Below are 24,620 nucleotides of genomic sequence, written 5' to 3' on the forward strand. Positions count from 1 at the left end.
CAGATTACGTAAAATATTCGTTAAAAAAAATTGAGTTCTTAGCTAGCTCATCTGTTGGATAATGAGGATAAACAAAGGTCCATAATCGCGTAACACGCTTTCTAATACCGGACATATAAGAGCATCTATCACATAAAAATTAGAACACGTTTCACTAACGCTTTTAAGCTCTTCCTATAAACTGAGTTACCTTATCCTCTATTCTATTTTTATTTAAGAATAATAGAACCATTCGCCACAACGCACGACTTCAATAATTACATTTTTAATCATTCTATTATCTTATTCTGATCGTCGATCGGAATTCTTTTGATAACGTAAGACTTTGATTAACGTTGAAAAATTCTGCGCATCGGGTTCCACGAAAGCAGATCGATCGGATCGATACCGCGAAAGTAAACTCGTTAAAGAAAAACTCGCACGCCTGCATCGCGGCTCGATGTAGAAGATACGATCACGAGGAATCAACATAAATTAGAAAATCTGTTGTTCGCGTAATTTATGCGAGACGTACGCCGTAGTTTCTGAAAAGGACAATGCGCTATTAAGAGCGCGTCTTCGTAACGAGATGAGCATTACTAATTGCGTTCGCTCTTCTTCTTCTGGGTAAATCTAATCGACGCTTTTCAAGACATGGCAGTAACTTCATATGAAAATAGAAGGAATATACTGAATTCTATAGACAATAAAAATTAAGCAGACATGATATCTTAAGATTTTGTTTCTACAGATATTTCATGAGTAATCAATTATAATAAAATTAATCAATTATATACAAGCACTGGTATTTATAATTAAAATTTGTATAACATTTCCGTTTTATTTTCTATGCATGCTGTAAAACTGCCCATTTCGTAACACGTTTATCTAAAATACTGAAAATATGAAAGCAAGGCGTGAAGTATAAAGCATTTATGTTATACATAGGTATTAAATTGCTCCGTGCGCGTTATGTCATTACATTTCACTTCCGGTCTTTAAATAGCAACTTCCTGACTGTATTATTCACACGTGAATTAATTACCAGATACGCATACTGGATAAGTGTGGTAAAGGCAATCATCTATTCATAAATGAATAGTTTACACAGTACATATACATAGTATGCGCATATCTTATGAATTCTCTAACGAAAAACTGATCGACAATAAATCGAAAATTCATTCATTGATTATAAAAAATATTCCATAAAATTAGAATAATAATTGTTTACTTCACCTTCGGGCAAATGCTAATTCATCCTCAGGCACTCAACTTTAATAAAAAGTTCGTTGCAGACAATATAATTGCTGCAAAGAAATGTATGCTCACACTGTATGAGTTCAGGTATTAAAGTTTTTGTATCCCAGCCGACGGAAATCACTTGTGCAAGGAATAGAAAAGACAATAAACAGGAAGGATTCACTCTCAAATTCCTTGAAACAAAAGAATTCCTTGCACTACAATGCGCCTGATCTTACGTCCATAATTTAGATAAACTACTAAGCATCCTTTCCATTAACAAGCACTCTCAATAAAAATGTGTCTCAGTAAAAATCGAATTCTTTATTTAATCGATTAAATTTAGAAGTTTATTTAGTTTTCATTTCCCCTTGTTCCTTTGGAATAGATAAATACGTCCGGTAATTAATAGTCTCAATATATTGTTGGCTCATCGTCTTTACGACAAATTGGTTTTCGTATTAATGTGTCCAAATTCAATACACCTCCAAAGAACTGCTCTGCCGAATCTTGTCCAATTCTCTGATTACGCACGTCCGAATAATCGTTTTCCGAAATGCTGCTAATTTCGCTCCTGGGATTAGATAAAAATTGATTAAAATTCGTTATCGTTAATCGAACTATTAACAAACTTATTAACTACTTCCACAGCCACTTTTATTCGTGTATACTTTCAATTAAAAAAGAACTGAGTTTATGCATCCTGAATTTAATTATAATATTATTCAATTATAACTAATTCATTTGACTTCTATGTGCGGTGTGCAAACTGTTAAACAGATAGATATTATAACTAGAGTTAAGAACCATTTCATGAACGAAATGTTATGAACGAGCGTAATGAATAATGAAATATCTCTTGAACTATTGCCAATTTTAATTTCTCGGATGGGAAATTTCTAGTTAAATGAATAATAGGAGAAACGTCGAGTTATACTCTCTTTGAATTTCAATAGAACGGAAAGTAGAAATGCTCCGACTTCTGCTGCGCTCTTTATTATTTATGATTTCATCTCATAAATCTTAGAATCAATTTCGTACAAGCCGGGTCAACAGATGTAGAACAAATTTTTCAGATAAGCACACTATTTCATTCTAAAATATTAAAATACAGTTTTCCTATGCTTTGTAACAAAGTCAGTGAATGACGAATTATTTCTTATTGAGTCACTCAGTATACCTGCATGTCTAATTATGTTTATCATTCTCATTAATCGTATTAAACATGCTAAACTGCTGGAACAATTATCTATCGTCTCGGGCGTCTGTAATCCAAACAGGAAATCTGAAAAAGGATCTTCCAACGCAAATCGGCTGAAACGTCGGATTTGCCAACGAATTAATTAGATACGGCCACATATCGCGCAACAGGAATCGTCAGTCTTCCCGTAACGCGATAGCGTGGGCATTTCCATAAGAGAGATTAGTTGCAATTGAATGAATCCACGTGGAGGAAAGACGTTTCGCGACGTTAGTTTTATGACGGTGACGCGTTGCAAGCGTCCAGGAAAGACCCGTAGGATGAGCACTTTTACTTTCCGCGAGTGTTAACACGTTTCAAACGTATAGGCCAATCACTGATAAACAAAGTTTAAAGCACGCCTTTTCGTGTTCTACAATATTAATAATATTACAAAAGCATTCAAACAATCCACTCGAAGATTGTAAGTAGATTTTATGCATTTGTGGAAAATTTAGGCACGCAGAAACCAGAAACTAAATCTGCAGTCGAATAAATAATTGAATTGCACATGAGCATAATACTTGTTGTAATGTGCTTACTCCTTTAGAATAAAACGAGAATCAAATAGTATTACAAATTCTAATAATTCAACTATGGTCCTGTGTAACGAAACGAATTTAACATACAATAACAAAGGACAATACATTCAAGGGGTATTGTAGGCCAGCACAGTGGGCTTTGGTTGAATCGCTATATTTGTATGTAGCGCGTTCCATATGGTTTTCGAGACAGGGTGGTTGAACGCCCACGAGGCAACGTGGGATCCTGAAAAATGTTTGATGCACGCGCACGCCCACTCGCTTAATCATCGACGCATCCTCCGCTCACCTACACGACCTTATAAGACATATTAAGAGAATCGAAATAGAGAATAGGCGCTGGTACTGGAAGAGGAACGTCATAAAAAAGCGAATACAGACTTGGTAGAGTGGCATATGGCTCGAATCCCCTGATTCATACAATTACGTGCTGGAATACATAATCAACACTGATGTAACCTAGTGATCAATCGAAACTACCAACATTTCGTAACGATCAAATCAATCATATTGAAAGTATGGAACATTGATCGTAGTTACGTCGTTAGCAGACAGAACGGTCCATGTGTGTGAATCATGCACGATAAATTGAAGATCAGAATTAAATTACTCAGCAGAACGTAACAAACTTGTAATCTTAAAAAACGAATTAACGAGAGACGTCACACGTTGACACGTTTTTAACTAACTTGGAACTTGTACAAACTTGACATAATATACATATAACATTCCAAGCTAACGATCGATCGTAAATCAAACACACGTGCGCGTTTCAAAGCACGCGAGTAAAGTTCGTAAGATACCTAAGTACTATCTACAGTTGTGTGATAACATGGCTAGAAAATTCCGGAACGGAGAATCACGCAAGTCAAGTGTTAGATTTGTAACGTCTTACTAACTCGTTTTTCTTTCAATTAAAAAATAATATATTACAATCGTTATAAGTCAGAAATTAATGAAATTATAGAAGAAGAATTATCTATCAGTATTTATGCATTTTCATCAACGCTAAAGCAAATAAATTGCACGTTTTCTGGATCAAGATATTTTTTAAGTATAACAAGAATAATTCAGTTGTTTAATTATAATTTTCATGCTTAATCAAATTAAGTTATCTTGTTAATCTAACTGTTCCCTAAAGCGAATCCTGCAATTCGGCGGAATTTGACTCGGTCGCAATTAACGAGATTCTTAACAAGTTTAAGTTAAACCTGGTATCACGAAACAGCGGTTACGATTCGTCCTTCCGTAATCGAAATTTGACAAAGCTTATCAGCACGCCACTAGCTCGGTTCTCTGCAATCCGTACCACACGATCGACCGACCGAACACCGGATCCATATTCCGTGCCAGGATGCACCTGGCTACCTGACAAATCGCCAAAGTTATTACGCGGTGAAACACGATTTACCCTCTCATTAGAATCGAAGAATCTGTAACAAGAAACGTAGAGAAGCGACCTCGGTCATGTAACCGCAAGCGAGTTCTTAAAAAACGAGAGAAATTTCTCCGGTTGCTCGAATTTCGTTTGCATAACGTCCGGTTCAGGGAAAGTGCGTTTTTTGTAACGAAGAATGTCACCGTACAATCGTCTTTTACTCGCCTAAGATATTTTATTCGTTCAGCTATCCAAAATGTTAAAGCAAAAAATCTATATTCACATCTTGCCAGGTAAAGAACGAGACAGGACGCTGTTAATATATTCAAAATTATTTTCTCTACGTGTAAAACTACTTTAACATACGTATTTCGATAGACAGATTAGAACCGTACAAAAAGAATATAAAATGATATATTTCTATGTGCGTTAGCCGACGCACTGGACTTTCTTAAATGAGGTGATCGATAGATACAAATGTACGTGGCGTACACATGCATACATGAAAGGAATGAGTCACGATCGGACGTAACCACGGCTTGGAACCCAGCCTGTAATCAAATAGGATCCCCATACGACCCAGTGAACAACTCGCGCGAGTCTGGCACCTCGCATTACCAGCAAAACTCAGTACAATCCGATGTCTAAATATATTAAGTTAGATTACTCTAACACTTGTCGCTTTGACGTAATAGCGACATCTTGAAATATTTCACTGTGCGATATACATAAATTGGTACTAACTATAAGAGAATCCTTAACATAAATTAAGCAAGAACTGGAATCCTTCCTATTTACTGATGTTAAGCAAAAATGGAGTATTGCGAACGGAACTCAATATACATTTTCTTACCTTGGGAAAGAATATTCTGCGTAATTGCAGATTTGCAGCTAACTAGCTCTCAGACAGCGTGTATCGAGCTTCTGACGCTCCCCATGACTCCTTCCTTATTGCTGTCGGAAGCACGTTAATTACAGTTTTGCAATTTTTGTTGCACTACTGCGCGGCTGATTCGATTGGTGAGATTGTAAATCACGGAACTGAACGAGAAACGGTAGAGCATATGAAAACCGATTGGTTCGACTTCTCGCTACGATGTAACGGTGTCAAAATGGATGCAACTTTTCCTTCGATAAATCGTCCCGACAAATCATTTTCGCCTCGAGAATAGGGACTTCCTATCCATTGCATTTGTTTTCGTTTCATTAATAACGAGCAGTAACAAGCTCGTCTATCCACTCCCTGATAAATCGACAGAACAAAGTAATAAAGATGAAAAATTAGTTCGATCTTGGGAAAAATAAAATCATGCTCAGTATAATACTGAAGTACTAAGGGAAAAAAAGCAATGGCTTATTAATGTTTGTGTCAACAAGATTTACATTAACGAATCCGTTTTTACTCAAGGAAGTTATTATCAAGAAAAAAAGTATTAGAAATGAATGATTATGCAAGCAAATGAGTTAAACTCTCGAACTTTCTACGCTCTATGACTATGCATCTTGAAGCTCGTGAAACTTAAATGCGTTTAATAGACGTAAGGCGCTAGAAAGGGAACAGAATTTAAGGTAATGCTATGTACTTCGCATTTATTCGAACAATTCATGTTTAATAGGAATGTAAGTATACCACCGTTATAACGATCAGATTGGTCCCTGCAGTTTGGTGACATTATGTTAATAAGACCTATGAAAGCAGAACTGGAACTAAGAATGAATTAAGTCCCGAATAGGGTCGATCCAACTCGCGGAACTCTGCGCAGTAATTTCGACGAAATTGGGAATGTATCCAAGTATAAGTAGAATAATGGTTCCTTTATGAATTGGAGAAACCAATTGATATGAAACAATGTGAATTGTTACTGAAACTGGAAGCCAGATTCGAGTCATTAAAAGATATCAGTAAGAAAAGATCGCAAACAGTTACAAAAATCAAATTATAATTCTCTCTAGTTCTACAAAAAGACGAATGAATAAAAGTGAAAATATCAGTGTTGCGCGAAGTCTCAAAAACCACCCATAAAACTTTTTACCCCAGAACAACCACTTTCTAATCGAGACAGCATCAACGCCGCAAACTTCGACCTCGAGCGAAGATAATTCGCGTCACAGACGAACAGTCGTCTCACAGATTCACTCGTCTGTGTCGCCTGGCTTGGCTAATAAGGGTAAAGGCGAACGGCTCGACCGGTCGAAACTGTTTCCGGCGCGGCGTTGTATCGAGAATATCGAGCGACATTCGACGAATTCAAACCGACCACAATAACGATACCGTTACCGATTTTTTAGCATGGTTAGCACGCGAGTAGGTTTACCGAACGGAGCCGCAATCTTCGACTCGTGCGTAGTTGTACATTCGATATCTCCCCGTGCTCAGAAAGCTGCGGCTTTCGAAGTGTGCTGCGAAACGCGCGCACGCGAAAACCGGAGCAAAACAAGAAAATACGCGGTACGCGTGCAACGCTTCACCGCAAGTATTAGGTCGGGTAACGACTAACAAACTCGTTCCGCTCTTAACCCTTTAACTACTATACATAAATATCTTTGGCTACGAACCAAAGCTAATCACATTTTTAATTTTATATTTTCATATTAATATATCCATAAAATGATTTATGTATCTACAATGCGCTTTTGATATGCAGGGGACATGAAGGCTTTTGAATATTGACAAAGCGAGATAAGATAGCTTCGACGCGATTATCCGGGACGTATTCAATAAGTAATTGTTTCAAGTAAGCCGGAAAATTTTCTATGCTCTGCATAAATTCAATATTTATAAAACTTGAAACACTAATTCACTCTTAAGAGGAAAAGATTTTAATATTATGACATCGATTTGTATTAGGAAAACGATCAAATACTTCTTTAATGTATTGTATACTTGTTGATTAGAGCGCATGGCTTCTACTTTTATAGATTATAGACAAATAATAATATAATTCTCGTGTCTTTTACAACTAAAGATTAAGTAAGTAACCACTTATGAATAATTATTTGAATCGTACTTAATTTTCGAGTTTATAAAACGCTTACCCGATCGTACTCGATCCACTGAATCCGCTTTCACCGTTTACGCTACCCTGAAGATAAAGCTCGTGACGATCATCGTTCTGAGCATAAACCAAAGGAACGCTACGAGGCTCTTGATTTCTAAGCCTTCCCGCTTGCAATCTAAAGTGTAGAATTACTGTGGTTTTTCTGAATGAAACCCTGACACTTTCAACCCGAGCTCAATGGCTTGAAAAAAATTCTGCAACTGCACTCGCTTCTCATGAATTGCAAAAACGTTTTGTTGAGTTTTTAAAAAACGTATGTGCAACACACGAATGTATTTCTCAATAATGCGAAAATAAAAGTTCAAAGTGATTATTATCGTAACTAACCCAAACTGCGAAGATAAAGCTTCCCTGAATTCCAAGATATTCCCAGCTGGGAGATCGCTGTTCAAGACGTTCACAAAAATTCCATTGGTCATAGCTTCGACGGTATTCATGGAATTTGGAATCGTTTGAACATATTCGATTTGTGATACCGTAGTGGTCGACTGGTATTCGCCTGTGAGGAAACCCGACTAAATTACGTGACGCACGAATCGATGAATATTACATTATCGAATCTCTGAGCCGCGAGCAAGAAAACGAACTACCGAGCTAAATTCATTTGTATTCTTATTTGTATTTTACAATTTTTCAAAAGAGACAAGTTAGTAATTCATAAAATAAATATTTGTTACGAAAAGGAATTCAGAAATTCGTTTTCGTCGAAAACAATTGTTTTAGTGCAAAAAAGAACTACTGTAATTCATATAGCCTGACTGACGTTAAGTAAAAATATCTCAAAAAAGGAATAAATAAGCCCGCATAAAAAAACGATCCATCCCTGCCCACCCCTATCAGTCATAGTAATTAATGATTAGATGTACTTGTACTATTCATGTTACTCGAAGACGAAGCTTCTTCAGAATCGAGCCCTGTAAAATAGCAGGATGGGTCACTACGACTATCGTACCACCTCGTTTGTGCCACATGGTTCCCTGACAACTCGAGCGTATCCCTGTTTCCCGGTATAATCTTTTCATTGATCGAGGACACTAACAAATCATATACTCATCAACAATTTTATACAAATAAATGTGTAGATAGAAATTATTAAAAAATCCAATCAGTTATAATTAAATAATAATTATTTCAAGATGTGCCTAAATAGAAGACGTAAGAAAAGAACAAACTTTGTTATATGTGAAATTAAGTTAATGTTTACCGCTGGGAATTTCTCTCATTACGCGATTCAATATGATTTCCGTGATTTCGTTTATTTCTAAGGGGTCATCGATCATCACCCTTTCGGATCCGAGCTTTTCTCCGCTCGTCACTCTCATCAAACGTTTCAGGTAATAACCAACATTCGGTAGTTTCGTTCTGATCTGTTCGTTATGATCGCTAAACAAGGTTTCGTTCAAAAACAAGACGAAATGTCGCGACATGTATGATATTTACAATTGAATAAACATTCTATCGGAATTTCGACAAGACTGTAATACAAATTTATTGTAAACCTTTTTACATTATTATTCTTGTCTGCTTCAAATACTACAATAAAGTGCAAAATACGTATAAAATATATAATGAATGAATAAATTTCAGAGAATAACGAATTCGAAGAATACTTAATTAGAGAAAAGGTGCTAATAATTCAAACTCGAGAGTCTCACTTTCTTAGTTATACTGGATACAGACATCTTTGTACCCTTAACAGTCCTATCAACGGAACATTGCGAATCTAATTGTTCGGAGTCGATCGTCGCGAATGCATTTTCCGATACGCTTTCCAACGATGATTCATCACCCATAGCGAAAGTTGGAAAAACGATGAAAAAGTTACGCGAAAAATTACGCGTAGGCCTTAGGTTACTCGTTAATTTTCACATCGTACGATTTGATGTTACCCGATTTTAATCGACCGTCGCTTTTTCATCTGACACTGATTTCATCGTTTTGTTTTTCATTCGCATAGCACTGTACTACGATATGGTTAACTAAATAATATTCATAACACGGATCAGACAGAATTGATTATCGAATCATTAAAAATGTGTATAAATCAAATAATATGGGTATAGCTTCGATAACATGATAGATGACTTTTAATGATCATTTTTATCTAATGTTTCCGATAGTTTTAAACCATTATTCATATTAAAGGCGTTAACGTGTTTACATTATCAACGTGACTAGTGTCTATCTTAAGCGTATTTATTATGCGAGACGTTACACATAAAAACAATAAAGAGGATGTCCAAAGGTTAAGAAAAGATTGATAATCTGGAGTAAGTCTGTATACCTTTACAAAGATATAGCGACACAGGAAATGATTATACCGGATTTATATCAACATGCGATTAATGTGGAAAATAATAAATGATGATTCACTTACCTGATAAGTGTATGGTGTACAAGGGACGTAAAATTCTCTGCTCATAATAATCGGTGCTCGAAGCGGTTGTAAAATCCAGCTGACGAATCTTGGACAAGTGTCAAAATGCCGGTGGCGCCATCTTGAACTCGCCTGGAGTCGAGGTCGTCAAGCTGTCACGAGGAAGAATTTCCGATTTCTCCCAAGTATGATTGCCATCCTTGGTTTAACCGCATCAAGGATTGGACCACGTCGTCTTGATAAAACTCGCACTCCAAAATGTACTCCAAAATGTTACGAGGAACTGAGACGCGTTCGTTGAAAAATCACAGTACGAGTCACCAACACATAACACACCTTATACGCTGCTGTCGGAAAGAGCGATCGAATGTAATAATCACAATGCTCTTGATTGGACGGTATCGTTACGAACGGTTTTAAGGTCAAACGGTAAATGCCCGTACACTGTTCGGAACTTTTCGCGATGTATGACGGAACACGACGATATTCAATGGCATTGTACCACCTTACTACGCCATTTTCGTGTACAGTTCTCAATATGACTACGATCACAGGCAAACCAACCGTTCGCGTCCACTGGCGAGTGCAGACTGCCGACTGCCGCCAAACGTGAACTGAGCACCAGGTGAATAATCATGGCAGCTCGTCGCTCGCTACAGTAACGCCACCGAACAAACACCAAGATTCGCAACTTGAGTTCTATTGATAACATAGGCGATGATGAATTTGCCTACCGAGGAAATCTTTTCTCGGTGTTGGAACTGAACGTGTCAGATCCCTGCAAGAAAAAGCTGGGGGCAGCACTCATATGGGGAACACTCGGCCGTAAGCACTCGCATTTCCTCTCTGTTATCAGTATAAACTGAAGTGAAATTATTATTTTCCTTCGTGCGGATATGTAACTTCCGTGTCACACCGCATCTATTATGTATAAGCCTCACGTCAAGCAACATTGATTTGTTAAAAATAAATCCAATGAAAAAGATTCACGACGACCTTGTACTTGTAAAAGCTCTCGTAATCGGATACTTCATATTTATATTGCACAATTTTAATTTCATAAATACATCTTTAGCAGTCGATTTCTAATTAGATTCGAAACTAACGCACAGATTTGCATGTTTTTTCAGTCGCTTTAACTTCCACGTGAATATCGCAAAAGAACTCGATATGTTTTTTCGGCAATACATAAGAAAAATATGAATCGCAAATGCGAATTCAATTTCAGTGTATAAAAAGTTGAATGTATATTATATAAAAACGTTAGAGGAAATAAGGCTTTTTGAAAACTTTACATTAGAGCGTTATTGGAAGCAAATAAATTATTTACAAGCTGCTGTCCATTTCGTTCTACAGCCAACGCTAACGCAACAGCATCCTCTACCAACTTTCGCACCTGCTGACGAACGCGGTGGATATTTCGAAGACGGATGTTTTTTCTTTTGCGACTCGATTACTAAATTTTTTGGTATTAAAATGTCGTTCCATGGAATTTCGACGTCGTCCGTGACGCATTCCTCCTCGTATACCGGTTGTATGTCCATCGGTTTCTCGAGTATAAGATCGTTCCATGGAATCTCCAGTTGGGAATCGCAACTGGCAGGGTCATCCTGTGTCGACGGTACGGTTTCCGTAATGATCAAGTCCTTCCACGGTAGATTCATACGACCCAACGATTCCTTTTCCTCCGGTTCTTTGTCGGCATCTTTGTCGTTCTCGTCTCCGTTCCGACGTTGCAAAGGAGTCAGCGAAACTTCTTGACGAATCTTCATACCAGCCGATGGCAACGCAATGTCTTTCCACGGCAGCTCAATCTTCGAATCGCACAATATAGAGACATCCGAGAATTCTTTTCGCAGATCCCTCAAATACGGTTCATGCCACATTTCTTCCTCCGGATTGTAGACCAAAGTTTGCCTCTTTCTCTTGCATTGATCTTTCTTTCGTTGTTTGTGCAATTTTTGTTGCACGCATTTGCATCCTGAGATTTTTCTTCTCTCAGTCATCATTACCAAGTATCCACCCGTAATATTCACGTTAAACTTGTTAATTTTGTGACCTTATGTAACCTAATACTAATATTATAATTAGATTCAATTAGATTCGATGCCGTTTGTTTTGTTTTCTCATGTAAAATGCTGTTAATACGTATGTACACATATACACTTGCATATATATAGAATTAGAGTATATAGTACACATATACGTATGTCGTATGGGCACATATTTATGTATTCAATCATGCAATCACGCGCATTGGCCAATCATTTATATATTTCGCCGCGGCATCTATCGAGAAACCACGGTATGTTAAAAATCCGCTAGTTGCCGATAAAAGGAAATCCGTAGAGTCTCTGGCTTAATTTCACAATAAAAGGTATGAAAGGGAACGTAAAAGTAGCATTTCCTCTTGAGATACGTCTACTATAAAATTTATTCGTTAAAATAATCATAGATGCGACCACGAACGGTTTCCTGGAGCACGAAGGTGGACCAGGGAAAATAGCTTACGGATGGTTGCTTGACCACAGTGGTAAGGCTACGTTTAGAAGGCAGCCATCTTGCAATCCCTAATCAAAGATCTTCGGCTAGCGGCTATCGCTGTCTGGTTTTCAGCCGGTTAATATCAACACACAGTTCAACAAATGGCTTTAAAACGAATTAATAAGGTACGTGAATGATTAGAGGTGTTCATATTGTACGAGGACAGTCGGGTGTTGATGTGATATGTGCCGAATGCAGTTGAACGCCCTTAACGATTTTGCAGTGAAGCAATGTGAGCCAGCATTGAAAATCATGTTGGCTTTTCCCCTTTTTTTTCACATTCCCCAATTGTGTCTTGATTTAATTTTGTATACGTTCACGTCGACACGGGTGCGTTTCATGCACGCTGCACAGTGCCACTTTAGTGCCAGTGGACGGTAGCTACGGTGACAGTGAAAATCTGAAAAAAATTTTAAGTGGCTAGCCGATAAATTGCCGGAAGTAACGTAAAACCGTGCGTTACATACGTATATATATATGTACATGTGTATATATATATATCCATGTATATGAGCATGTATGCATGAGGCTATAGATAACTTAGAAATTACGAAAATTTCATTAGTGCACAGCGTAGTCCATTTGTGGATAGAAATAGCATTATGAATTTGCTAAGTGATCACCACCTCCATGTATTCAGCTCAAAACTTCATGTGATCCATAGCATGTGATGGTAGCACACACTTGTGTGATAAAGTGAATCATTTAAGACTGATGTACTTCTACATAATCCATACCAGTGATATTTGACCTGTCATTAGAATATTTCTCAATCAAATCATTACACAAAAGAGATCCACCGAACAGAAGCATTGGCTTTATAAACTCTTGGATTAATCATGCAAAATATAAAGTGCTATGTCACTTTTCCCTTTAACTGTAACTCCATTATTGCATTTGCATGAGAATCTAACAAATATCATAAATACTATAGCTTGTTCTAGTGTCTGATATCTGATGAATGAGTGACTCATTTAGTCATTGAATTTCATTTTTATGTGCATTTTCAACTTTTATATTAATTTTCCTTTGCTTTGTATTCATCATTAATCAACCTTTATGCAATAAATCACTAAAACTATGCTTTCAAAATATATAACATTCATTAGGGCTAATAGAATTATTATACACGTGCGTATAAGAATATTCCAGAAGATTTTGTTTACACATGCCCTGCATGCTCTTCATACCTATAAATATAGATTTCAAAGCTTCAATTCTCATTATGCAACAGAGTATAAAAAGAGGATATTATTGATAAAGTATACTATCTACAACAAGAGCATTAGACTTCTTTAGAAATACATGCAATGTCTATTGATAAAACTGTATCATGTTTGTAAAAGCAGTATGGATCATCGTACAATTACATTGTAATATTTCTCGTACAAATAATATCTTATTTTTTTACCTGTAGGAGCTTCAGGACCTTGGTAGAGATCCACCTGCGCAATGCTCTGCTGGTCCAGTAGGAGATGACTGTAAGTCTTTCAAAAAATATTGTTGCATGTGCTTTAATCATTTACAATGAATTGTAACATCTACAATTAATTGTACAATTGCTTTCAGTGTTCCATTGGCAGGCGACTATTATGGGACCAGTAAGTACACAATAATTATATTCGTATTTAATCAGTTAAATCAATATTTATTAGTTTCAAAATGCATTCTTAGAGATATTATTTTACATGTAAATATAAATTGTGAGTACTACTTTTAAGTATCTTGGCTTGCACTCTGATATTTAAAGATAACTTCTACACATGAACGAAGTACCCTGCATTATTTATAACTGATATCTCCATAGAAGTGTATGATTCATTGCATGTAATGCCTTTAATGTTACTCTAAATCAATGTTGACATAATGTCAGTGACATCTATTTTTCTTTTGAAAATAAAGTTTATACTTGTAATTGAAAGTTCATCGAAATACCGTGAATTTATTATCATATATTTAGGAGTAAATATCATTTTCAGCCTGACAGTCCATACCAAGGAGGAGTATTTTTCCTTACAATTCATTTCCCCACAGATTATCCCTTCAAACCACCTAAGGTATGTATGTTCGCTTCCCGAGCAACGCTTTATCATATAATCACATAGGTAGGAGATTAATTTTTTTTGTGCATATACAGGTTGCTTTTACAACCAGAATCTATCACCCAAATATCAACAGTAACGGAAGTATTTGTTTGGATATTTTAAGATCGCAGTGGTCTCCGGCACTTACCATATCGAAAGGTATGTAAAGATTTATAAAAATGCGATTTGAATGAACTGCTGATGAATGAAATTCTTGTAAAAGAAATGCCGAGGAATGGAGCTTTAAAATATTTTACACCTAGTACATAGGAATGAAATTTTCTGTGTTCCAGTGTTATTATCAATATGCTCCTTGCTGTGTGATCCAAACCCGGACGACCCTCTGGTACCAGAGATAGCAAGGTTATACAAAACCGACAGGGAGAAATACAATGAATTGGCACGTGAATGGACGCGCAAGTATGCCATGTGATGCGTCAATCTCCGTTGACTTCAACATCTAAAAGCCACCAACAAGCAGCCCCAGCCTATTGCCACTTATGCATCAGCACCGATTGAAATTAGCTATGGCTCGTCTACTTTCAAACTTAAGCCGGTACTCTGGCTCGAGGAATGCTCAGACGTTGCCACAACGGCAATTGAGGCAATTTGAAAGGTGGTCACATAACATTATATATATATATAAAAATCAGGATAAACAAAAAACAGAAACATGTCCGCTTTGATTTTCATAAATAAAAAAATGGAAGTAAAATATAGGAGAGTGAAAGTAGGATTTGTATTTGAATTTCATAGTTTAATTTTTAATTATTGTGCTTATATCATATTATATACCTACTTTCTCAGTGAAATGACAAAAAAAGAATACCTTTTGAACTGACAGCACACCGATTGTTAGTTTTAAACGCAAGTGAGCAATGTTTGCCCGTCCTTTGGAACGATGCGGTCACTTTTTTGTAAGACTGGGCTATATATAAATACTACTGAAACTATACCTGTATGTTTTGTTCAATTATTAAAATTCCTTACCTGTCTAACAAATTCTACGAGTAACTCGAAATTTTATGGTTTCGTTCCTGTGTGTGTGTAGTAGTTTAATTATGCATATCGTTAATCGATAAATCGGACTTGAAGTACATACACCTTGAAATGATTCGACGTAAATGTAAAGTAACAGAAAGTTTTGGTGACTTAATCGACCGCGACATAAGTACCTGCCGTTTCATGGGCCCGTACATACGTATACAACTAATGATCAAAGGCATTCACAATTTCTCGTCGACGTAAACTCGAACGTCGTTCGGCTTTATTTCTATGATGGAAAATGTCATCGATGTCACTATTTATCGATAAATGATGAATGACGAATTTTGTTCAGATTCTTATTACATAAAACGCGTTTACGAAAATAGATAAGATGTGTTTCATTGAGCCCTAGAATTTAAAACGTATGGATTTGTAAAATCCTCTGAATTCATTTTATAATAATGCGTCATTATATAACAATAAAGTCATGCGTCGTACCTTGCGAATTAAGAATTCGCCCGTCGCTAAAGTTTTAACTCGATACTCGAATGCGTTTACTACTATTGTTTTGCGTGTAAATTTTTTACTATTATTTACTACTCATCTAAGTTCCCTTTCCATCCACAATATTAATATTTGTATTTAGAAAATTGATCGTTTTGCAACAACTTTCGTACTATGAGAGCGAAATGACAGTGAAATAGAACATAGACTCTCCTTAAAATGCACACGATCGTGGTACGTTTCGAACCGTTACACACCCCCACGCATATTGTGGTTGCAAAGGATTCCCAATGAGATTTTAAACTGATTTCTAACAACTACAATCTACCTAACGCAATTTTTACGAGGTCGAACGGGGCGTTGTTGCGACGCCGACAACGCGTCGTTCGTTGTTAGTTTGTTTAAACTAATAATCTAGAAACGATACGCCGCTCATCGGTGCTAGCAGTGTTTCGGCTTCTAATCCTAGAAAATGAATAAACTCCGAGACATCGTAAAAATGGTCACTTAATTAGGAAGTAAGTAAAACGATTTTGTCTTGCGAACAGTGTAAAGTGCGTCATCGATCAAGTGTTGAATGTAATCGGTGCTTAGAAATGAAAAAGAATGAGAATAACGGCAAGCTCATGGAGCAAGTTATGAAGCCTAGAAAAGACAAATCGATTTAGTATGTAACATGATATATCACTTGTTAATGTCGATTTTGTCTCATACGAACATGTACCGCTGTAATTTAATTACGAGTAAAAAGAAACGCGCGGCGAATACGGTATTTAAACATTTGCCTCGGAAAGTGGATCATCGTTCATCTCTCTATTAGAAGAAAAAGGAACTACTCATATGTAATTAATTATTATTATCACATCTCATGTGTAATTATTATTATACATAATATAATTAATTATTAATAATTATTTTAGCATTAGCCCTTTATATAATAAATTTCACATGATGATAAGGTACCTCCGTCCTAATTACTTGTAACCAAGATCATCAGTTATCAATAATAATCTCGTTGCGTTCTTCATTTGAAATGCTACACTGACTTGAATTCTATTAGAATTGCATTCTGCAATAACTGCTATTTCTTTGCTTACTCCGAGTCTAGAAATTCAACGATATGTGCCTTGACCTAATTTTGAAATGTGAAATCCGCGGTTGAGTCCTGCTTAAACAAGTCCCCTCAATTATTTCGAATAAAATTCTTTCGTCGCGTGAATAAAGAAACATAATAAATATTTGTGTGCCTTTTTTATTAATTTTCAATCCTTCAATGTACATGAGAGGAAACTTTGGAAATACGTATACGTATAAAATCGTTATCTGTGATGTGGTCGATCGAAGCAAAAAGTTTCACAACGGCGGGTCATTAATGTTCAGCACACTTAGAGTAATTGAAGAACGTCCGTGCTATACGTTCAAACCAGCAGATGTTCGTTAGACTTTCACGAAGGATAAGCGCATCTGTCCTGGAATCTATAAACGTATTGAAAAAAGCCATGGAACCAGTGAAAGTGGCAATACTTTCCCCCTTTTGGAGCCCAGGCTGCTCTTGACCGCTGCTGTACCTATTTCACTGCAACGCTGGCAGAAACCTGCCATAGGAACCTGGTCAGTGATGGCGATAAGCAGATCTTTGCTCGATCAACCAGTTTCGAGTCTATAAAGTTAAACATGCTAATTGCAATCTGATTTTCCACGATACTAATCTGAGAAAAATTGAATCTCGAAGAAAGAATCAAACCTATCGTTAAAAAACACATAGATTAGATAACATTGTTCGATTACCATTGAGAAACGATAATTAAGCTCATGGATAGAACAAAGCATGTATCTTGTCAGTTTGAAGTCATCTTTATCTTTTACTGAAAATCATTATTTTGTAAACTGATTCCTTGCAATTAATTGTTCAATAAAGCTACTGATTTGCAATATTGATTTGGTCTGACAATGTGACATTAGTACTTCAATATAATTTAATACGGTGATGAATTCCTTTCTTTCAATTCCCTTAATTAATTATTCTATTTATAATATTATGCTTTATAATTAAGATTTCATCTCGAGAGAAATTGGTTCTTTTGCTTTTTTATGCTTGTACAATACATTATATATGCCATCAATGACCTACTTACATTATTCGAGATACCAAGGAACTTTGTTTCTTTTATTTTTTATTTAATGTAATCAGTGCGTAAATCATACGTAAATTCTATCAAATAATATACGTCGAAGTTTGCAGTAATTGTTATTGGAACTTTCGCACTTGGTACATAGCGTGCCGATGTGCGAGATCCTATTAAGAATACTTCCTCTATCGCGGATCTTTTAATAAAGTGAATAGAAAGTTCGAGTCACGCAAATGTAAGCTGGTACCTGGTCCAGTGATATTCAGTGTCAATGGACTTGAAATCGTTGCTAAATAGTTTCTAGATTTCTTAAAAGTGCACATTCCGTTCCACAATTATATTTCAAATTACATTCTATTAAATATCTAACAATGTTGTCTTCATTGTATTTGCAATTAATTTATATATTAATTAGAAAAAATTCAATCACTTATTTTTAAACTCTGCAATGGAACAGAAGGTTTGTAGCACATGTTTAAAATGTGATTCTACCTAATACCGTGTAGCGATTCGTAAAAAGCGAGACGCGGATACTTCGAAATTGAGATTTATGCACCATTTAATAAAGAAGAGAACGATTGAACTTTGGAGAAGGAGAGTCAATCCGATTTCTACATAAAGAAATAAGTGCTCGAGGCCATCGCTGACGGGTAGTACGAAGTACGAGGACGAGTTTCGATCTATCGAGCGGCGCTTTGGACCGTCTGGTTCCAGTGAGTACGGCTTGTTCAGTGTCAGTGCTGTTCTTGGCACGCTCGGTGGAAGAAACGGTGGTCTCGCTGATGAATAACGCGACCGTCGGGATAATGTGTCGATAGACCGGCGGACGACCGATTACCCCATCTGACCCGGCGCGATCTTTTCGTAACGTCGACTTTTATACATTTTTATTACGAAAAAAAGAGGAAAAGAAAACGTGTTCCGGCGAGTGTTTCGCAACCCGACAACGCTCCGCAGTCCCGTAGACTGGTAAGTATATAATATTTAACAATGTTAGAGTCGCAGCTTGACAAAGAACGGTTTAAATTAATGCAAAGTGGTGGTAAGTCACGTTGGAATTACAATTAGCGTAAAGTAGCAGTGCCGCGTTCACCTCGGATCATCGCTTTGTGTTTACGAACAAACGCGCGCATTCATCCACTGTTCAATCCTTTTAACCGAGAGTTTTCACCGGTAATTGCATTTGCATGGTGTTACACGACCGGACATAAAGTGACAACGTGAACGTGAACGGGCTGTATTTTGTACGTACGTACGTCCTCGTGTTCGTTCGCCGACTTCGCAAACTACTTGACAATACTTGCCGTGAATAAATAACGAATGTGCTCGTCATATTGCCAAACACCATGAGTATTACCGCGTGTTACATTGTCTGTTATCAGTGAATTCTGCGTATAACTATAAGGAAAACTTTAAAATATAATTTATATATATTATATAATAAATAAAACTATAAGGAAAATTTTAAAATCTGTGCATATGCTAATTTTGAGATTATTCTCTTTGGTAAACAAATGAAAACGCGCAAGTTTCATAGATTAGAAGTTATTAATGAAAAATATATTTCTATTTTGCATTAAAATTGTCCCCTCAGACAAAAAGACTCGATACTTATGTATATTTCCATATTTATAAGCAGTTTGCATACGCAGCTGATCCGCGTTTGCGTAATATACATATTAAATGAGAATCGAAAATACGAGTTTATTTTTCAATATCTCCTGGCCGTTATTTCGTAAACCAAGAAAGAGTAAACAGTAAGACATATATTAGAAAATGTATATTCTAAATGAAATTACACGTCAACCGGAAGAGTTTTAAGTGCTGGAAATTTCAACGAAAGAGACTACAGACTACAGTTTTCTAAAAACGGAAACATACGGTTTCTACTTTCTCGTACATTAAACGCGAATGATTGTTCAGAACGCGTGAAAGGAAGTGAACAGATGTCTTATAAACAACTGTCAAACATTTCATTAATTTTGTCAGTGTAATCGAATTCCGTTTTTTTGAAGACGTTTCTATAATAACATCTTCGGACATCAAAATTGGACGTGGTATAACGTTTTGTAATTTTCTTATTACGTAGCTTCCACCTAACGTTTAACGAGTTTCTTCCCGATAACACGAGTTTCTAATTCCAACGCAGTATCTCGTGCGAGAAAGAACCGGCGATTTCTTTTACGACATCTTTTTTTCATCTGCCAGCTTCGAGGAACTAATTTGTCCGTCGTAAAGGATTCGCGTGCGGAAAGAAAATCGCGTGCACAAGATTTTCTTTGAAAACGAATCTCGAAAATGGCATGAAAATTGGCGTTGCGTTGTTAGCCTCTTCGCTCTTATATTATTCAACACGGAAGTCGTAATTTACGAGAACAATAAAGAAGAGAATATAAATACTGAATGCATTAATGAACATGAATAAGATTTGAAAATCGCGCATATATCAATACTGAAATTGGCACAGGAAAGTACATAATAAAGTATATAGAACCTTAACAAGGCTTTGTTTGCGACGATGCTCGATTCAATTCGATCTTTTTACCCTTTCATTTCAATTACGTAATTTGGAAAGGTGGAAGAAAGGTAGAAATGCACACTCTAACATTTTCTATTCGGTATTACATAAAAATAAAGTTCACGTAACGTGCGATATCCAAAATTGCATAAATATACATTCGAATCGCTTTAGTAGCAACAGAAAATCAGCTTCATTCATGATTCTAGGATTATTTTAATAGCATTCGATGATAGAACCATTATACAATCTTTTCTTTTTATTTACAGATTGCGTGGTATTTAAGTAATTTCAATGATGAAATTACTAGCAGGGGTCGAAGAGGTGAGCGACGAAAATGTGAAGCAATCGGACGACAATCAGTCGCAGAACAATAACCATGAAAAGCAACCGAAAACGGATATTGCACAAGAAACGGTCAAGTTAATTACCGGCGAGGTAAATAGAGCTTGTTTTACTCCCATATCCTGTAGAGTTCAACTTAAGAATGGAAATCTATTTTTGATTTAATGTGACGTCTCAATTATGATAATAATGACGTCAACTTAGACTGAATTCTCAGTCTTCAATCATAAAAATTCAGTAACACACTTTTTGTAGACTTTTATATTTTACAATTGTATTTTTTTTGTATATATTCTTTTTTATTTTTGTGTGTATTCTTTATTATACATCCAATCTTTACTTTACCAATTCTTCTCTTATAAAGTATGGAGAAATGAATGAGAAGAAACCGACGCAGTGTGAAGTATAAAAAAACGTGAAATTTATAAACCGCGATAGTTATTTTTACCGGAAGCGAAACGATCATCGCAGCGACAACAGTTGTAGTTTTCTTGCGAAAATTCTATTCCGCGCGTACGCGCGTATTCCAGCCTCAACTTTCACTTCGAACGGTCCGTAATTACTTACTGTTAGATCACATGATACGTAGCATGGTAGCGCGCTATACAGCAATCAGACTCTCTCAATTTGCTCCATTTCTGTTTTGACGTGTTTGAAACTCCAACTTTGCTAAACTAAACGTTCATACACGCATATGACTATGTAGGTTGTTCGCCGTTAGCGATTTTTCTTCATTTGCTATTCGGCGTGTTCCAAAGTTAACGGTGAATGTCTTATAGAAACAACGAACCATCGTTATTGAACAAATTATATGGGGACTTTCGTCTGCTTGTGCACAGTTCAAAACAAAATTACTGTACGGCAGGAATAGCTTTCTAATTGCAACTAAACGTACGACTGTCACGATAATATTAATGAAATATCGTCAATCAATAATTATAGCCAGGAGCTCCAACGCCAGAGTTTCCAACGTTTAATACACGGTGCAATTATCATATCTAATGAAAACGCTTGGTAACGCATGTGATTGCACTCGTGACATTTAGAAGACGCGACTGTCGTGACGCATTTTTGTCAAACATGACTGGTATAAGCAAAGTGAAGAATCGATTTCGCTAGTGAAAGATGCAGGGAAGATTTGTGAAAAGAAAGTCCTCGTATAAACTTGACACACTGAGATGAAAGGCAAGTCCCGTTGCGGCCTACTTTGCTGCTTTCGTATCTCGAGATAGTGACTGGATCATCGTATTCTAAAATCGCGTCTGCGATATAATCGCGGTCAAAGCGTGATCGATAAACTCTCTTGAACTCTTTTCACGAATTTTTATTTCTTAAAGATGTATCTAGTAAAAATTCAATATGTATCAGGCAACATAGTATCAGAGAATTACTCGTTTCCTGTTTATTAACCAAATAAACGCGTATTATGCAAAATGAAGGAAATGAAGAAGCTTCGATAACGATAAAAATTATATAAATATCAATAAATGATATTCGATACATATTACGGAAGCTAAATTTTAAATGCGCATAATTTATGTTATCGTTCGAGCGACAAACGTGATACACATATTTTTGTTATTACTGTGAAGAGAAGTTTGGGAATTGAATTCATTCATGACTTCCCGTACGGTTACGTGACATGGATAAAAATAAAATTCTCAGGTATACCGGCCGTGCTCCAAGAAACTGGAGGACTCTCCTTTTAAAGGTAAAATCACGCCTGAAGATGAGGAGAAAATGAGACGACTTCTTCCTTACGAAGAAGCGGCTGAATATCTTCAACACAATCCTTACATTCTCCACGGATACCGAGGATATCTTACTACAAAATTATGTATAGAAAGGTAAATAAAAAATGCAATACAGTCTGATAAATTACGTATTCGTTAGAGGCAATTTTGTAATGAGATATTAACACGCAAAATTGATTAATTATTACAGTATATTTTGGTGGACAAACGAAACAGTGAATATATGGAGTCACATATTCGGCTGGATGTTATTCTGCGGTCTGACTCTGTACGATCTTTGTCTACTGAATATCCACGCGCCTTTCAGCGACAAGATGATAGTAGCTCTTTTACTGATCTGTTTCCAGGTAATATTAATAAACACTTAAAAACTTAAAGTAAATTACACTATATACTTAAAAACGTAAACACTTAATAACTTAAGGTAAATTACACTAATTAAACACTTAAATACTTCCTTAAAGTAAATTAGAAAAATAAAGGAAATTATCTTTTTCAGGCATGCATGATATTATCATCGATATATCATACGTTTTCCTGCCGAAGCGAGAAAGACTATTGGTGCCTTTTATCGTTCGACTTGTTTGGCATAGCTTTAAGCCTACTGTCAATATACATGTCGGGCGTTTACTACGCTTTTTGGTGCCATAAGGTTTGCAAATTACGTAATTATATTACCCGCTTTCGATGAATTATGCGCAATAATACTTCGAAATTTAAACTACTTCCTTTGATTATCGCATTATAAGCACGCTTTAACGATTGTAATGCGATATAAATGGTAACGATAGATTATTTGTTTTCATGCAGGAGTTACAGAGCTTTTATTTGATAACCGTGTTGGTAATTTTTATATTTGCAATGATTCTGCAAATACCAAAGCTGAACGTGAATGGTAATGTCAAGCTAGTCGTATTCGTCGCCTGGGCGGCTTATGGAGTGCTCCCAACGCTGCATTGGAGCATCGCTATGGGTGGTCTGGAAAACCCGATCGTTAGAATGCTTCTTCCGAGGGTATTAGGAATGTATGTTATTAGCGGAGTGGCGTTCATTATTTATTTAAGCAAAATACCAGAACGATTCTGTCCAGGTAACTACAGATGTATATGTTCAATTAACAATTACTGTCATGTATTTAATTGGTGAAGCAGATCAAATGCATTCTCTTAAAGATTCGACGATTAAGTTCCCCGTATAATGTTTTATCAATTCGATTAAAGGATGGGTAGATTACATTGGGTCTTCTCATCAATGGTGGCATGCGTTAGTAGTGCTGGCCCTTTACTATTGGCACAATACTGGAATGCTTTACGTGGAATACAGAATGAATCACGGATGCCCAAGCAATATAAAGCTGTTATGACAAACGGAGACTGACGACCATTCAGGTATCTCTTGTTTCAATACTTACATCCACATTCAGTGAAATAAGAAACTGTTTCAAGAAATCATATATTGTATTGTATAAATATTTGTTTTCGACGAAATATCGAACTGAGCTTTGAAAAGAAACCGAGATCAATTTCGGTTCCGTTTTACAGTCATTAACTTGTTATTTCAATATGTTTGAGAAATCGAATGATGTTACATGATATTACGTACGTATGTAAACGTTCCAGGCCTTGGCTTTAATATGGAATGTGCTTGCGCTATGGAATTCAATGTTTGGTCGTCAGAATACTATAACAAATTATCATTCCACTCTACTGAGAAGAACGCTACTTGCGTAATGGAGAATCCACTGCAAGCGTACTCTTGTCAACGGGTACCCTGATCTTACAAGATCTACACGCACGTACATATCACCAGGCATATTGGAAAGAAAACACGATAATTCACGTTAACAATATGTGACGTATACTGATATTAGTAACTTTTATTTATTTTGTATTTATAAATTTTAAATAGACGTATTTCGTTTTCTTTTTATTATTTTAA

The 24,620-nt window shown here is 36.3% G+C and overlaps 5 protein-coding genes across 8 annotated transcripts in view; 2 read left to right on the forward strand and 3 right to left on the reverse strand.

Annotated features, from left to right (window-relative positions):
* The window catches only part of jvl (javelin-like), a 66,121-nt gene extending 55,685 nt beyond the window's left edge, over positions 1-10,436 (reverse strand). Inside the window, 1 exon segment of the mRNA XM_018025789.2 lies at positions 9,818-10,436. Coding sequence (XP_017881278.1) covers positions 9,818-9,862 — 45 coding nt within the window. The 5' untranslated portion in view covers positions 9,863-10,436.
* LOC113464432 (uncharacterized) lies at positions 1,558-9,480 on the reverse strand. 2 transcript variants are annotated; one of them, XM_026814164.1, is made up of 6 exons: positions 9,096-9,480; positions 8,680-8,807; positions 8,307-8,470; positions 7,768-7,939; positions 7,418-7,555; positions 1,558-1,795 (listed from the first exon to the last, which is right to left on the reverse strand). In XM_026814164.1, exons 1-6 carry the CDS (start codon positions 9,231-9,233, stop codon positions 1,636-1,638), a joined length of 900 nt encoding a protein of 299 aa, XP_026669965.1. In that variant the 5' UTR covers positions 9,234-9,480; the 3' UTR covers positions 1,558-1,635. The 2 variants fall into 2 exon arrangements, 1 of the variants encoding a protein (XP_026669965.1); XR_003389284.1 differs by lacking the exons at positions 7,418-7,555; positions 7,768-7,939; positions 8,307-8,470; positions 8,680-8,807; positions 9,096-9,480 and adding an exon at positions 5,235-7,163 and having other exon boundaries at positions 1,716-1,795.
* Positions 10,437-11,095: 659 nt separating the features above from the next.
* LOC108625578 (uncharacterized) lies at positions 11,096-11,917 on the reverse strand. Its single transcript, XM_018025675.2, has one exon. It carries the CDS (start codon positions 11,824-11,826, stop codon positions 11,140-11,142), a length of 687 nt encoding a protein of 228 aa, XP_017881164.2. The 5' UTR covers positions 11,827-11,917; the 3' UTR covers positions 11,096-11,139.
* A 367-nt stretch (positions 11,918-12,284) lies between these two features.
* Positions 12,285-15,406, forward strand: eff (ubiquitin-conjugating enzyme E2 eff). Of its 2 annotated transcripts, none has more exons than XM_018025836.2 (6): positions 12,285-12,486; positions 13,779-13,842; positions 13,931-13,962; positions 14,341-14,418; positions 14,499-14,604; positions 14,739-15,406. In XM_018025836.2, exons 1-6 carry the CDS (start codon positions 12,463-12,465, stop codon positions 14,876-14,878), a joined length of 444 nt encoding a protein of 147 aa, XP_017881325.1. In that variant the 5' UTR covers positions 12,285-12,462; the 3' UTR covers positions 14,879-15,406. The 2 variants fall into 2 exon arrangements, with proteins under 2 accessions (XP_017881325.1, XP_026669912.1); XM_026814111.1 differs by lacking the exon at positions 12,285-12,486 and adding an exon at positions 13,010-13,034.
* A 3,376-nt stretch (positions 15,407-18,782) lies between these two features.
* On the forward strand, positions 18,783-24,620 carry LOC108625672 (progestin and adipoQ receptor family member 3). Of its 2 annotated transcripts, none has more exons than XM_018025859.2 (8): positions 18,783-19,034; positions 20,853-21,021; positions 22,594-22,775; positions 22,873-23,029; positions 23,182-23,334; positions 23,493-23,772; positions 23,903-24,070; positions 24,302-24,620. In XM_018025859.2, exons 2-7 carry the CDS (start codon positions 20,878-20,880, stop codon positions 24,043-24,045), a joined length of 1,059 nt encoding a protein of 352 aa, XP_017881348.1. In that variant the 5' UTR covers positions 18,783-19,034; positions 20,853-20,877; the 3' UTR covers positions 24,046-24,070; positions 24,302-24,620. The 2 variants fall into 2 exon arrangements, with proteins under 2 accessions (XP_017881348.1, XP_026669917.1); XM_026814116.1 differs by lacking the exon at positions 18,783-19,034 and adding an exon at positions 19,646-20,122.

This window comes from Ceratina calcarata, unplaced genomic scaffold (assembly GCF_001652005.2).
Source record: "Ceratina calcarata isolate Rehan_Ccalc_2016 unplaced genomic scaffold, ASM165200v1 scaffold368.2, whole genome shotgun sequence".
NCBI lineage: Eukaryota > Metazoa > Arthropoda > Insecta > Hymenoptera > Apidae > Ceratina > Ceratina calcarata.

What these genes read in the sequence shown, in the direction of transcription:
- eff (XM_018025836.2), top strand. Translation starts at nt 12,463, where the DNA reads ATGGCTTTAAAACGAATTAATAAG. An exon ending in CTTTAAAACGAATTAATAAG is followed by an intron (nt 12,487 to 13,778) that starts GTACGTGAATGA and finishes TTTTACCTGTAG; the next exon opens with GAGCTTCAGGACCTTGGTAG. An exon ending in GGCACTTACCATATCGAAAG is followed by an intron (nt 14,605 to 14,738) that starts GTATGTAAAGAT and finishes TCTGTGTTCCAG; the next exon opens with TGTTATTATCAATATGCTCC.
- LOC108625672 (XM_018025859.2), top strand. Translation starts at nt 20,878, where the DNA reads ATGATGAAATTACTAGCAGGGGTCGAAGAGGTGAGCGACGAAAATGTG. An exon ending in TTTTACTGATCTGTTTCCAG is followed by an intron (nt 23,030 to 23,181) that starts GTAATATTAATA and finishes TATCTTTTTCAG; the next exon opens with GCATGCATGATATTATCATC. An exon ending in ACGCTTTTTGGTGCCATAAG is followed by an intron (nt 23,335 to 23,492) that starts GTTTGCAAATTA and finishes GTTTTCATGCAG; the next exon opens with GAGTTACAGAGCTTTTATTT.
- LOC113464432 (XM_026814164.1), bottom strand. Translation starts at nt 9,233, where the DNA reads ATGGGTGATGAATCATCGTTGGAAAGCGTATCGGAAAATGCATTCGCG. An exon ending in GAGTAACATGAATAGTACAA is followed by an intron (nt 7,940 to 8,306) that starts GTACATCTAATC and finishes GTTTCCTCACAG; the next exon opens with GCGAATACCAGTCGACCACT. An exon ending in AGTGGATCGAGTACGATCGG is followed by an intron (nt 1,796 to 7,417) that starts GTAAGCGTTTTA and finishes ATCTAATCCCAG; the next exon opens with GAGCGAAATTAGCAGCATTT.
- LOC108625578 (XM_018025675.2), bottom strand. Translation starts at nt 11,826, where the DNA reads ATGATGACTGAGAGAAGAAAAATCTCAGGATGCAAATGCGTGCAACAA.